General features: G+C 38.1%; 1 protein-coding gene and 1 long non-coding RNA gene across 4 annotated transcripts; one reads left to right on the top strand and one right to left on the bottom strand.

Moving 5' to 3' along the window:
* Positions 1 to 1,285: 1,285 nt before the first annotated feature.
* LOC103703870 (peptidyl-prolyl cis-trans isomerase Pin1-like) lies at positions 1,286 to 4,716 on the bottom strand. Its single transcript, XM_008786892.3, has 2 exons — positions 4,370 to 4,716; positions 1,286 to 1,892 (listed from the first exon to the last, which is right to left on the bottom strand). Exons 1-2 carry the CDS (start codon positions 4,602 to 4,604, stop codon positions 1,768 to 1,770), a joined length of 360 nt encoding a protein of 119 aa, XP_008785114.2. The 5' UTR covers positions 4,605 to 4,716; the 3' UTR covers positions 1,286 to 1,767.
* Positions 4,717 to 11,589: 6,873 nt separating this feature from the next.
* LOC120107529 lies at positions 11,590 to 13,731 on the top strand. Of its 3 annotated transcripts, XR_005509277.1 has the most exons (4): positions 11,892 to 13,021; positions 13,133 to 13,232; positions 13,332 to 13,436; positions 13,584 to 13,731. It is a non-coding gene; the product is annotated as an uncharacterized LOC120107529 (long non-coding RNA). The 3 variants fall into 3 exon arrangements; XR_005509275.1 differs by lacking the exon at positions 13,584 to 13,731 and adding an exon at positions 11,590 to 11,885 and having other exon boundaries at positions 12,738 to 13,021; positions 13,133 to 13,436; XR_005509276.1 differs by having other exon boundaries at positions 13,133 to 13,436.
* Positions 13,732 to 15,799: the final 2,068 nt, after the last annotated feature.

Raw genomic sequence — 15,799 nt, 5'->3', positions numbered from 1 at the left:
AGTAGTGTTGCAGTAAGCGAGGCAACGGCTAAGGCTTTTGCACCTCTTATCCAATAAAACATTTCATTATAATAGAGAATATATTTTAACACCACGCCGGGTCTCAATCTGGATCGGGCATGCCTGCTCAAATGCATAGCTTGAATAAGAATTTGGTCCGGGTTCCCTGGATAAGTGGACCCACTAATATATGGTCGTCGCCTTCATAGATTCTGATCCTTCGCTGTCTTGCCTTGGTAGAAGCCTGCTGTTCTTGTAGGGCATTTTGGTTTTTTAATTTCCTTTTTGTAATAAAAAATTTATGAAGGTTGAGCATAAATGCAGTCAAAGTGATCATCTCGAGCAAAGATGACTATATTGCAGGAGAGGAAAAAAAAAAGGATTCGGAGAATCATACAAGGAAGAAATAGGTTTAATACATTTATGACTTTTACAAGACAATAAATCTATATAAAGTTTTAGAAATTTTATCTGTGGTCATTGCATGATTTTGCATCAATAAGTACCCTATTGATGCTGGGAGAAGGCGCAAAAACAACATCTTGCTTGAAGACCAAAATTAGCATATACATATTCATAACAATGAAGCGCATAAATCATCTTGGAAAACAAATAGAATAGCCCTTGAATAATACCTCGCTAACATAGCTGAATATCCGGATCAAAAAACATGAGCTGAATATTACCTTAGGTCACATCCCCTTGCTTGTTAGGAATTCAGGCCTTGAGGGATGTTATGCCTCAAGATTTCAACCTTAATGATTTATTTCTGAAAATTCGGGATGCAAATCTTATGTTCATATTTATGAGAAATTATATCCTAAACAGTTTGCATCATATGGTCGTGCACACCATCAATCACAACTTCTCATTCCTGTAGTGATATATCAAAGATGAGCGCTTAATAAATAACGCCCGCATGAACAAGTGTTATAATTCATGGCTGTATAGGATATAATTTCTCGCATCTCAGGCCAACCCAAATATTTCCTCTTCTCCTATTGTTGGGACTTTTCTCCTAATCTTAGAAACAAACCACATGCAATGCCCAATCTATAAGGAGGCTAAAGCTCATAGGCAGATACTGTCTTGATTCATTGAAAAGGGTAATTTGGAAATGAAGAAAAGTGAAACCGTGCCTGCACCCCAAGAATAAACAGAAGTTTACAATGATGCACTGACATTTGTGACACTGCACATGACATAGAAGCTCATGGGACGCATTCGAGTAACTGAGCTCGACATTGGCATCTGAAAATTAAGACATCAATAGAATAGAAGTCCATTAAAGGAGAAGGCATGAGATCAACCGATCCGATGCCGTCCATCCCATTCAGAAGTCCATATGTTCTATATAATCAAGCTAAGTCCATGTATGCATCTGTAATCTGCCCAAGTCTATAATAGGCGCCAACCTCTCCCCAAGTCCATATCACCTCTATCAAGCATCACATGTGCCACGATCCTACAGGAGGAGATGCTATGGGAGGATATAATAACAACATCAAGAAATTGACAATTTCCAGATACTCTACAAAGGTTTACAGTTGATGGCTTACAGAGGAAGCAATTCAGTGTCAAATCTTGTTATTGACCGCTCAGCACACAAAGTCTGCATCGACCACGTTTATATGAAAAAAGTTTCAAGGATTTTGCAGCGCTAAAATGATATCAAAGCCCCTAACTCTGAAAGAAGAAATCAGAAGGCATCAGCTTGCAAATAGCGAGGAAAGGCCAAGCCCAAGCTTAAGGCCGGCTGCCTGGTCATCAACCAGTTCGCAGGATGATATGAATGCCACTGTCTGTGTCCACAATGTCGCTCATCTCACCCACTTTGAGGGCAAAGGTAGCTTCTTCAAAGGGTTTCTGCATCTGTCCCCTCCCAAAACAACCTGCAGCAGTGTAAAATATTATGGTCAGAAGATCAGCTCAAAGAAACTAAAGCACACCAGGGTCAATGCCTCACTACTCAACAAGGCCTAGAAAAAAAGAGAGAGATGAATAGGTATGTTTATCGAGTTATTGTACGCATGAAAGATGGATTCCTTAAAACTTGACAAGCAAACAAAATTGAGGATATAATGAATCAGATTATACTTATAAGAAGCTGCTTAGTTTCATTCCCATCTCCCGTTCTTAGCTCTATCACACGTTAGAATTCTTCCTGACATTAGCTCTTCAGTACATAAACCAAGAAGCTGATGGTTATCTGATACAAATAGCAGCACTGCTTCAGAGTGTCAACCATAGAGACTTCACATTTATTATGGAGCCTGCAGCTCTTACAGAACCAGCTTATAGTGAGGAAGATTCCTTTAATCTCTTGAACTTCTGTCATAAATCTGCGCCCTAAGGGGGCCATTAATTACAATTTGGCTTCTTTTTTTTTTGAAAAACAAAGAGGGGTTCAGGCAACTAAAGGTTCTCTCTTAAATCTCACTAGTATACGGCAATCATACAACACTCAAAGAAAAACATCCATTATATATCTGTCTCTGCAATTGTTGACAAAATATACTTGAGATGTAATGAGGACCACTTACCATTCAGACAACAGCAATATATATACAGTTAAACAACAACAATGCATGTGAATTACACTGTTAAAAGCAACTAAAGGAAAATAAGTCCCAACTGGAGCTGACGGCCAACAGATATGCAGACCATATATTTTAATTGTTTCTCAGAATGTGTACAAGGAGGTAAGACAAGAAGTTAACAAAAGAAGGACAAGGAATAATTTTATCCATCCATGGGATACACTACACAGGATAATGGAAAGACAATGAAAGGATTTGATAAATTTGGACATAGTGGATGAAAAAAGAGATGATTGTGGGGTTCTGCAGGGTTCCAGAGACCGACCTATGAAGGGGAGAGATGCTTCTAGAGATGTGTCCGATTCGTCCATACGCTAATGATATTGGAAAAGCTTCAAAATATGATAAAGACAGGCAATACTGCATGGATCAGAAGGCCCATGCTATAGTGGAATTTGATTGGTAAACCAAACTAGCATGTTTGCAATATTGACCTTACGCACAATCAACTATGAACAGGATTTGTTGTCTTAATAAATTTCACAGAGATGGTCAGAAGAATAGCATGCTTCACACATCAATTTTTCTGTATTACAGCAAAAAATGTTATATGTATTAATAATGGAAAAAGAATAGTTATACATTCACCATGGTCCAACCCATGATCATCTCCATTATGGATTCCATGCTATGTACAGCATCTGTATAAACTATTCATAGATGAAGCATCAACTTCCAACAACATGGGTAACACTTTGGAGTAATTATATCTTCAAAAAATCTTGATCAAGTCAGTTCTATTATTTGAATGCTTAATATAGTATTATGAGGCTTCAAAGAAGAAGATGTATCTCATCCAACCACATAAAAGTCATTTTAATTTGTATATAGACTATAGGAAAAAGTTACACGTACTAGAATCACTAAAAAACAATGATTAACAATCATTTTTTTAAAAAAAGAATTATTAAAAAGATGTGTCATGGCTAATGGCACTATATTAATTTGTCCTTCACGTTTATGATATAGTAAAATATTCATGCTTTTGAACCCTTTGTTGGCTTTCCAAATATCCATTCTAGAAGGACAAGCATCACACTATCTAAGGTAATAATTTTGCTGCCTGCAGAAACAATCAGATGGTAAATTATTTTGAACATGAAAACATTTTAAACAATTTACGACTATGGTGCAAATCTAAAACAATCGCATATATCATCTCTGCAAAAGCAACATTTTAATCCCAAGTTCTCTTCTCTTCCTTATCCTCCTCCCCAAATTATGACTATGGTGTAGGAAGCCCCCGTGGTAACAAATCAAGAAATTAACTCTCGCGCAGCATTAATAGTTTATTGTTGATCTACATGATCCTTGACCATCAAAACCTTAGTTAATTCACTGTTAACAGCCCCCCGTTAAGGAATTAGAATTTTCTACATAAAACTTCTAACGCAAGAAAGTATTTCTATTCTAAAAGCAGCGGCAGAAAGAATCCACATTACAGTCTTGCATCAAAGTCTAACTCTTATCATGTCTTTGAAATTGACAAGCATCCTCCATGCATCCAAAACAATTAACAAACAGCAAGCGGAGTACAGAAGAAGCGCTTACATGAAATCAAGAAAATCAAGAAAATCAAGAAGACGCCTAATCTTATCAAGCGGGCAAAAAAAAAGAAAAAAAAGGAAAAAGAAAACAGGATCAGTTCTAAACCAGCAACAAACGCATCAAAGAAAAACAAATCATAAGATGGAGCAACCGATTCCCGAGGATCAAGAAAACCCTAACCCTAGCATCGGACCATCAGATCGGATGGGGGAGGGGCTGACCAAGATCGCCGCCGCGCTTGGCGGAGCTGCAGTCGGAGTGGCGGGCAGCGACGTCCTCGAAGCGGACCTTGCCGGCGAGGATGTCGTCGCGGAGGGCGTGGAGCTGGCGGACGGCCGCGTCCCTGGTGGTGGCGGAGATGATGCGGCCGTCGGGATCCTTCCAGGAGGCCTTCCGCCGCGACCCCTCGTGCTTTATCAGGATGTGAGACGCCCTCACCTGCTCCTCTGATGCCATCTTCTTCTCCTCCTTTTTCCTTTGCTTCAAGTGTGCTCAGAGAGAGGGTGTGGGGAAAGGGAGGGAGAACAGCGGAGGTTCCTACGATATTTTTTTTCTCTTTTTGCCCTTTTCATATAAGCCAGCCCGTTTAAATTGGGCTTGGCCTGGCTTGGGCTCGTATCGATTGACCACAATAGCTCAACAAAACAAACGAAGAGCTTCCACGATACTCCCCTTAGGGTTTCGGACAAGCGGCATTCGCGAGTACCTCGCCAGAGTCGTGAGCCCCTTCTTGCCTGTCCTCAGATCTCTATCCACGGCGGCTTCCGCTGCTGCTCTGTTTGCACTCTTTCCATGGCGGTTCCAGGCCCTTACTCCGGCGTCAGCACCCTTGCTTTCGTACGGCTCTCATTCTCTCTCGTCCTCCCTCTTCTTTGTCAATTTCTTCTTCACGCTCACTTAATCTTTCCCTTTCTCGCCCCAACAGGTAGCTCGTGCCTCTGCCTTTACCTTTGGCGTTGTTTATGGGAGTATGAAGCTCTCCTATCTCAAGGTATGCTCACTTCCATTCCTTTTATCCCATCCGTTTCAGTCTTTTTATAATTTGTCGCATGAATCTGCGATGTCATTCTTTTGTGATGATTATTGTCCATTTTCGTCTTTTTTTTAACTGCTTTTATTGTTTTTATCCCTTATCTTTTTTTTTTCCTCTCATTTTGCAAAAGTTGCCCCTTCATTTGTTTAGGAAAAAGGTATTCAGGTTGGAGCTTGACCATTTATCACATTTGAGGTTGTGCTTAGACGTGTTAAAGCTTAATTCTAGGTTTCTTGGAGCAACTATGGCATGTCTTCTTGGGATATGTTTCATGAAAGGAGTATTGGGTGTTTTCTCCTTTTCTTCCTTCAAAGATCTGTGATTTTCCTCCTGTCTGCCTGCTGAATGCCAATTTAAATGATCGTTTTTTCTCTCGTGGGATTACATGATGGATAGATTTGAAGCATAGAGAATAGATAGATACATACAACTAACAAAATCTTTTTGAGCAAGTTCTTTCTCAAGAATGTCGGAGCTGTGTGTAACATGGGAAGCAAAACTCAGAGCTTAAGGTGGAGATCTTTGTTTTCTGGTGCATTTGATGGGGTTGATGGGGTTGGTTTGTTTTTTGTTGCAGGGGAAACATGGTGAAACTTGTTATCACCTATTCCGGCCTCATGCTTAAGGTCAGATTCCCTAAATTCAAAACGTTTCATCCTAAATGTATTATATCAGGTGACACCATGATATTTTTGGACTAGATTGGAAAATTTAAGTCTACATTCTTTTATGGGATAATTATGAGTTATGAGAATATAGTACAATGGTATACCCGCTCCATAACTGAAATGGTTCCTATGGTTCCACGCTTTGAGGGAAAAAAACCTTTGAATTATTTAAATACTTTAGACTGTTTAGTTGTGGCCAAAACTGCTCTTCTTTATAAAGTCTAAGCAACTGGTGCTGCAGATGTATGAAATGGAAATTGACTTGAGCATGTTACTGGGTTTACTGTTAAGCATAAATAAAGCTGATGTTAATCTATTTTCTCATTGTTTTTAACCTGAATTCCTATTTCTTGGAACAGCAGTAAGGATTGGATGTTTAAGAGTTGTTTTAGTAGTAAAATTTATCCCATCTGGGCCTAGAGGACCAAACGTGGGCTTGCTTTGGGTTAGGTGGGAGAATCTTGAGGCCTATCAAATGAGATGGCAGCTTCAAAATTTTATCTCGTGAATGCTATTTGGAATAGTTAAGTGGTGGATATTTTTGAATAAATTTTGTCAATGGAAATGCAATTTCAGAACCTACTGGGCAAAAAAAAGAAGGAAAGAAAGAATAGAAGTCTTCATTTGGGCTATTTCTTTGGGAAGTTTGCTGGAGTAAAAAGAGATTGTTTATGCCTAACTGAGAGCCCTATGTGTTATTTGCTTATGATGGATATTTCAAATCTTTTTGAGTTTTACAAGAATAACTGGAATTGGTTTTAAAGGTATATGTGTGTTATATTTAGTCATATATGTAAGAGAAAGCTAATTATAGAGAATGAAGCTTAAATACTAAATTTTTCATACTCTTTAATGATATTACTCCTGAAATATAGATTGTGGAGTTGCCTTTATAAACCGCTCCACTTCTTTGAATGTTAGTAGCAAATTTCGGACTTAAAGGAGCATTTGCATAGATCTTAAATTAGTTAGTGTCAGTTTCTTGTGAAAGGCAAAAACAAACCATTTTAGGCTCTAGTTTATGAGCCTTGTGTGTGTGTGTGTGTGTGTGTGTGTGTGTGTTTTGTTTTGCTTGATGGGAGTTCAAAGTAGAATTTTGATCAGTTATGCTATATGATATGGCGGTTTCTTTTTTTCAGGGGTATTATGAGCATGGTAAAGTCAACAAATCTAATGTTCAAGTTTAGGATATGCTAGTTAGGGTCAAAGTCAGCAGAATTATATTAACGTGTAAGATCCTTTTAAAGAGCTTTCCTGACACTACAACATGGTTGAGTGTAGGGCTGAAAATGGATCGAATACGGATCAGATACCAGTATGTGTGTGTGTGTGTGTGTATATATATATATATCCATGTCCCTATTTTTTCAGCAGATACACGGATACATATATTAAATGGATACCAAAATCTGTATCTATATTTGTTTTAAGTAGATAACAATACAAATTGGATATAATTTTGTGTATAAGTCGGATTTTGAGCAGAATTCATTAATAAGACTAGCATCAATGATATAATCTTAACAAATGGGAGCAAGATATTTTTACAGATCGCACACAGTGCAAAGATAAGTAGGTAAGATAACTCAAACCAGATACCAATGCAGCCAAGAGTCTAGGTCATTGAGTCATTGGTCCAACCATCAATTGGTTTTGTATTAAAAAATATATTTAAAAATAAAGAATTTTTTAAAATAAAATGTAATATAAAACACTAATAAATTTTTTACATTAAATACGACCATTCAAATTTCATGGATTTATATTCCATACTACCCTTTAATTACTGTGTAACTAGAAAATTTCATAAAGCACGGTAGAAAATTTTATCTCATTCCTCTTGTGGCAATCCTTTCTTCCTGAAGTTCAATAAAGCTCGCTTCTATCCAATAAATGTCCATCTTCATGTTCTAGAATGAATGGAGCTCGATTTCTACAAAATATAATAGTCATTGAAAGAGATTGTGGATGCATTATTAAGTGACAGTGGGAAGCAAGATGCAGCACCCAAGATCAAAAATTTCTGCCACTAGTTTTTTCTCACCAATAAGGATGATATGTTTTGGACATGAAGGATCATAATCCAGTTAGCTTATTAGATGAGAATTGTCTGAGTTGGTCATGATAGAAAGGATGGATATGAACTTTAAGCACCTACTTTCTGTTAGTCAATGTGTATCATTAGAAACTCAATACATGAAGTTGAAAGCTAGTCTCTGCTATGAGGGTGACCACAAAGAAGCTTATGGCAGTTTGAATTGGAAATGATTTTGATGTCATGAGCAAATTGAATTTGGTTCTAGTGGAAGATTGTCCATAATGGAGAAACAAATAGACTATGATGGTAAGAAGATTTGGATTGTGATGGTTAAGTTTTTTGTCTTCTTGTTAATGGCAGTGAAAACCTTTTATATATGTATGTATCTTATATATAGAGAGAGAAATAGGGGAGGGAGGGGGGGGGGGAGTTTCCTCATGTTAACACAAGAATACTAGTATTCAAGCACGCAGATATAGGCCAGGCATGGTTAGAGTAGAAACAAGGCAGATGTGAGAGGTGTATTTGCATTTCCCAAACTACTTAATACCCTTGCTTTTATTCCCAATAGTTCAAAGGGAAATGTTTTTCTCGTGATTCAAGTGGAGCATTTGATGCAATGCAGAAAAGTTGATCATATGGCTGATGACGAGACATTTAATGCTTGGTCAAATTATAACAAGATGCTTATCCTTTGCATGTGCATGGGAATTTAGGATGACCAGTCCGGTAATTTGGGTGGTTTGTATTGAGCTCTCATATTGCAATGCTTGTGCTACAACCTTCTGCACACAGAAACACTAGCATCATCAGTAGATGGCTTAAAGTATAGATTGAGATACACTATCATGTTGATCCATACTGTACCATATGTGCCATGCTAGCAAGGTACCAAAATGGTTCCAATACATGGTTTTACCCTTACTATTGTGCGTGCGGGTTCATGCCAACTTGTATCGATCCTTGCTAGTTTGTGCTGGTCAAGCTGGCCAATATGGAACTATTTGGTTGCCACGAGCCCCATCACATAGTTGGACACCTGTATAGCACAGTTCAACATGATATGTTCTGTGAGAACCTGTGACCGGCATGGGCATGGGTCACGGTACTTAAATCCTCGATTTATAATGTGGTGACAGTATTCTGGTACAATAGAAATGATATGAAGGGATTGACAATTTTAAAGTGACTATGTATTCGATGGGAGGATCATAATGGGTTGTTTTATTTATTTGTTGTGAAGTTGAGAAAGTTTTGATCACCTGGGCATCTTTGTAGGGTTAGAAGATCTAATATTGCTTAATTGGGATTCAACCGTGAGGGGATCTTATAGGAGATCAGCAACTAAATAATTAGGTTGCTTTGTTTTGTAGTAGGATCACCTTTTTGCACACAGTTTTGCTAGGCATCCAATGTAGTCTGTCTATTTCCAAAGCTCCTATATTACTGATTGAGTTGAAATTCTTCAGAGTGATTTCTTTTTGAGGAAGGGGGTTCAGAGTGACTTCTTACTTCAGGGAATGATTTCCTACTGCAGGGAGTGATTTCTTACTGCAGGGGACCTAGGGGTTTGGACAATTGGCTTGGTCTTTGTATGATGGAAGTTGAGAATATGAGTCTGCTGCTGCTAGGTTAATATGCAAGATTTTTTTTTCGGTTGGAGAGAGGGTAGTGGGGGTAGAATTGGAGGCTAACCACCTTTTCATTTTTTTTCATCACAATCTGATTATTCTGCATAGAGGCAATAGTGTCGTAAGTTGCCATATTCTTCTTTTGACAATTCATTTTATGCTTTCATGTGCGAGGACGCTTGAATGTTGGAAGACATGAATCCCATGGCATCACACAAGATACAATTTTCCAATTGGACTAGTTTTCCAGTGAGAATGAGGATGAGGAGATACATAGAAAGCTATTGGTTTGTGAGTGACGCTTTTATCCACAGTTTATGTTGTAGATTTACAATTTAAAAGTAATGTGGATCCAACGCTTCCTGACATGGCAGATTACTGTAAACAAGTGGAACCCCATGAAGTTCATGGGATGATGAGTATATCAGGGAAAGAAAAAGCAGGCATTATTGGGTGCGGGTTTTGTTAAGCTAGTATTGCAAGCTAACATCTGAAATCTCATAACAACTACTGCAGTTTTCAAGAACATTAAATGTGCCAGGAAAGGGAATGGCTTCCGGGTGATTTATAATACTGTTTGAATAACCGAGGCAAGGCTTGCTGAATATAATTACACTAATATGCTTCTTTCCTTTTGCCCTTTTTCTTTCCGAAAGGGCAAAATTAGTCAGTCAATCCCTATCCGGTCGTGAGGTGGTAATACAACATGCCATAATGCTTGCAATTGGCGACCCTGGGTAGTAGAAGGCATTTATTTTTTCACCTGTTAGTAGCTAATATCGTATTTTCCTTTTGATTCCTCCAGGCGAAGGCAAAGTCTCACAGCAAGGCGGAGGCAAAGGGTCATCACTGAATGAAGGGATGCAGCCTGTCGATGATCTCTGATAAGAATCCAGCGACAGAATTTTTGTTATCACTATTGTTTTTTTTTTTTTTTTTTGCAGCATACTTCACTGCGTGCAGGTTCATGCTTTGTTTAAGGTTTGCTCAAAAACTCCCATATCGAACCAAGGGGAGGATGTTTTGACATGCTACGTCCTGTCCTGAAATAATGGTTATTCTTGATGACAGAAGTTGAAAGTAGATTTTCTGTAATTTGACGTCGAATTAGGTTTCAGTCGGGTATTGTTTTCGGTTGTATGTTTTAATTGAGAATCACCAGCTGAGAATTGATAAGCTTAATCAAAGAGTTGGGAGCCTCATTGGGTTCCATTGCTCAGCCATCAGATTTAACTCCAAAACTACAACCGAAGCCATACCACCTTTCCAAGCTGTTAGAACTTGAAAAAGTTCCACTTCTCTGCATGTTTGCCTGACCACTTGGGTGTGGTATTGGCTGCAATTTTTATTTGTTCGCCATCCAGGGAGAGATGATAACCTTTTTTTCCTGTTTTTCAGAGAAAATGGAAGTAACCATTTTGTTACTGCTGTTTTTCCGTAAGCAAATATCGGCAAAACGCTTGGAGCTGGTACTAATTTCAATAGAGTTTTGACAGAAAGCATGTGGTTCTAGAGATGAACACACTTTATTGAGTGTTGGCGTGTTGCCATAAAATTAATGTTCAACAATGAAGGCCTTCGTCATGGTTTAATGTGGGAAAATGGTTGGATGTGCATGTATATCTGAAGCTATATCATAACTAGGTGATCCTTAAACAGGTTATAGCCTAAGGAATGTTCATTGCGTTTAAGTAAAAAAAAAAAAAAAAACGCCGACTACCATTGGTATGTTCATCTAGCTATCTAGAGTGCAAAAAAGAGATGATCGCAGGGAGACATGTCACGCAAACTTGGACATAAACTCCCAGAGATCAAGGCATCACGAACGTCCTTTATATATACATATATAAAATAAACTTGGATTTTTTTTTTCCGGTTTGAGAGATCAGCGGTGGAAGAACTTTCTAGAAAATTTTTTATGTACGTGGTTCAAAGATGCAGTTATTTATTATATTGATTTAAGGAGATGGCTTCGTCCATACGGTTATCCCGTTCCGGTTGAGCCCCGAATAAAATAAAAAAAAAAAATCTTCGCAGTTGCTGGGACGGTGAGCAAAGATATTTTGAAAGGCGATTTCACGTCCGCTAGAAAAAGGCTGGAGCAAACCGAAGTGAAAGAGGATTTCACGTCCGCCAGAAAAAGGCTTTTGGGACCGCACTGCCGCGTCAACCCCATTACAGCGTGGGTGCGCGTCCGTTATTGGAAAACGACGAAGGCGCAAGGAAATTTCCACCGATTCCTTTGTAGATAAGACGGGCTTGCTTTGATGCTGCAGGGGAGGTAGGAACTCATTTAGGTTATGGCCGCCGAGATACTTGAAAGAGCTGCTTCCACCGATGGAGTCTTGGAATGACATGAGAAATAAGGTGCGCGTCATCTATTTTTTTTTTGGTCCAAGGTGTTTATAGATGAAGTATGTCGGGAAGTGATTTCATTTTTAAGGGCTTGCTGTAGAGGATTGAAGTGCAATCTTGAGTGCTAGCTGTTTTCTCAAAAATCTTGTGCGGTAGCTCTCTTTATTTCTCAAGGAAAAAGTGTGAGAGGAGTGGTAGGTCTGCTGAACAGCGTTCGGCCCCATGGAGATCGGGGTATGGATGACCTGCTTCACTGTAGATCTATGCAGAAGAAGATTTGATTGTAAAGAGAGTGCTACGATTTGGAGGATTCGAAGGGATGACAAAAACATTGAATCTCGCTTCCTCATCAAAACTAAATTGGGCATGGGAGGTTTCGGCAAAAATATGATTATGCAGCTGGTCCACTGGAGAAAAAAATAGTTATTCGTTCCTAGATATGAATAGAAGTGCACTAGTCCTCGACGACATTTGGAATGAGAATTAAAAATATTTGATAAGTCGTTTAGAAATCAGTAACGGATTTAAGCATACTAATTTTGGATGATGTTTGGGATGTACATGCAAAATATTTAATGATAAATGAAAGATCCGTATTTTTTATTATGAATCTTGGTGCACGATTGCTGGACGATGTTTGGAATGAACATGCGAAATGTTTTAAAAGATCAGCTGATTACGTAAAAGATGCACAATATTTTTATGTATGAAAGATCACTTTTTCGCCAAACAAAGAGTCTTTGGTCAATTTTTCGCTCACATGATGCACTTATATCAGCTACCAGTTGGAAAATTTGCAGACTTTTGAAACATTCTGATGCAGAATTTGCTATTGATCTTTGATGCAAAGTTTCTATGTAGCAGTTGGTTCTTTCTTTTATGGCGTCCCCTAGCTCTTGCCATGCTTGTATGTAGTTTCAATATTCTTAAGCATTCTATGCCAAAGAGTACTTCCGAAAAAACTTCAGAATAACCTTCTTGGCTATGAAGATGATGCTAGCGACAAGCATTATGTGCTTTCTCGCCATCTGCCTAGGCCCCTCTGTCATGATGGAAGTGATTGAAACTATAGGCTTTTTGGTGTATCACGCATCCATTCAAATCGTTAGCTGATTCCAATTTCATTCTAGAACTTCAAAAGTGAGAAGGTAATGTCCAAGAAAAGTTTTACCCAATTCATCATAGTGTTGTACAATCATGTTAGAGTTACATAGTTGTTCGATTATTAACTTTTGTTTTTTATTTCGCATGGAAAATAGGAACATTGTTTATATATATTTGAGCTTAAGTGCTTCAGATAGAGCCTCTTGCATAAAGCGTATGAGTAGCCACATTGAATGCATGGAGAGATTTGAGGAGGTAACTTTATGTACTATTAAAAAACTATGGGTCCATCTCTGCTTTATATTTTGTCTTTCACATTATACTGCATTAATTTGTTGTTGTTCTTTACAAAAGAGTATCCGGTAAGTAAACTCGAAAAAAGGAGCCAATCAAGACGAAGTAATCCATGTTCACTCATGCATGCAACAGTGGAGGCCTATGAAAGATGCATCATGAAAAGTAATTATATGTTTCAGTATCTAACCTGCAAATCATGTTTTTCCTTTCAAAATTTTTTCTCCCACATACACACATTTAACTACTTTTCAACTGCATAATCTGAATACTTAGGTCTCTGTTGTAGTCACAGTTTTGTTAATTTGCCAGACAATAGACTAAAATTTCGTAGAGAAGCGCTATCCAAGACGGTCTCCCACGACATGGGACAAGATAGATATAAGCATATGTGCACTTGCATGGAGGAGCCCCTTTCTGCTCTTTGTGGTCAAACTCCTAGCTATGCTGGGGCCATGAGTTGAAGGGTTTTAGCATGTTATAATGCGCAGCGGAAGTTAGGAATTTTAAAAATTTCTTGATAAAGTTCCTTAACATAAAACCCTTATAAGCCAAGATCACCTTAATGGAAGCAATCAAATAATATAATATAAATGCAGAAATAGAAGAATACCTCTAACGCTAATCCAATATGCAGAATTTTCACTAGGTGCCCAAGTGTTCACCCTCCAACGTTGATCCACACGAAAACTTGATTTAAGTCTTAAGCTCCAAAGACTTTGATCCTTAATACAGAATTCTTAAAGAACTCTAATGGCTTGCTTTTCTTTCTTTCTATTTTTCTTTAACCTTCTAAAATCACTTCTAATCCTTTTGTCCTAAAGAAGACCACCTTGTCTTGGCTTAGGACACACTAGAAGCAATGCTAGAAAGAAAGAAACTAATGTAAGAAAGAAAGAAGAGAGGAGTGGGGTGGAGTTGGAATGATGAAACCCATGGAGTGCTAGCCTATTTATAATAGGTGTAGGGATGCATCTCCAAGGGATGCATCCCATCCACACATCCTTTCATGAAAGGACATCATCTAAGGGCCATATCAAATAAGAGGAGGTGCAGATCAAGTGAAGAGGTGTATCAAATGATATGTCCTTTCATGTGGTGCCATATTTTGACCAAGTCAACATCACATGCTAATCACATGTCCATCACGCCTCACCTCTTGATCTTTCATGATGATGATCCAAGGGCTCCAATGCAAGGCGCCATTTACTTGACCCATTATGTCTTCATCCAATGGTGGGATTAAGATCCAATGGTCAATTATGATAGCCATCCTCTAACCCAATCCAATTGGGTTAAACCAACTCTCCATTATGTCTTCATCCAACGGTAGATCAAGATCTAACGGTCTAGATTGAATGATTTATTAAATCTAATCCAATTAGACTCAAACCAAGCCAATTAGGTGCCAACTCTTGGCTAACCCATATTAGAAGATGATCTAATCAAATTAGATCAATTAAGAATCAGATTCGAATCCAATTCGAATCAAGAGCTAAGGGTTTGCAACACCTGCTAGGATGTCTATCTTGCAAACATGATCTAATCCAATTAGACCCTTAATAAGTTTTCTTGTGTGTGATCCATTGGGTTCCATACTTAGCCAGCAATAGGTGTGAGTGCAAGTTGACCCAACTTGATTAGAACTCTTCTAATCGATTTAAGTCGAAACTGCGCGAACCCAAACTTAACAATTAGAATCTTTCTAATTGGTGATCGAATTAAACTCTTTAATTCGATCAAACCTATAAGACAAGATTGACGTCTAGCAACGTGTCATGTCTACCCGGAAAATATGAAATTTGGTGGAAATACCAAAAATACCCTTCAGTGGCAAGTTACCGTGCAATTCAATCCTTTAATCAAACTGCATCCCGAATATGTATATGAGTATGAATATATGTCAAACTCAATTTTATATTCATATATTTCTCAATCTTCTAATGATAATTCGAATAATGAAATATTAGAAACTCTTTCTAATTTTCATTGTGCTTTGATCAAAGACTTTCTGAATTATCATATGATTAGAATAAATAGGATGCGATCTTCTCTTACTAGAAGTGATTAATTCCTTGTTGACCTACTCATAACCTTCGTACACATTCCACCATATCCAGAAGACCTCGTACATAACTTATTATCATGAATGAGTGGAAACCAAAATATGGATTTATGTGCACAAGATACTATGGTGATCTCAGGTCAAAGGATCAGTTGCACAACTCCCACTAAGAGAATCATCTTTTGACATGTAAGTAAGACTTCATAAGATTTCTCTTTGTAGGTCAATTCAGTGAACTCATTTCTCTAATGAGCACCCACATCTTTGTATTAGTGTCTCCACACAAGTGATTGTGAGATCAATCACCCTCTGCATCGAGCATACATAAGATGTGCCAGTCTTTCCGGTAAACATTGATCCTCGACTCAATGTACCAATGACTGGGAATATTTAAGATTAGGATTTTAAGATTTTAGGTCTCACTAGTATGATCTCATCATAGCCTCAAAATCATTGTCTTAAT

The sequence above is a fragment of the Phoenix dactylifera genome, unplaced genomic scaffold (genome assembly GCF_009389715.1).
Source record: "Phoenix dactylifera cultivar Barhee BC4 unplaced genomic scaffold, palm_55x_up_171113_PBpolish2nd_filt_p 000893F, whole genome shotgun sequence".
NCBI classification, from domain to species: Eukaryota; Viridiplantae; Streptophyta; class Magnoliopsida; order Arecales; family Arecaceae; genus Phoenix; species Phoenix dactylifera.
This window is presented reverse-complemented; position numbering and strand designations above follow the sequence as displayed.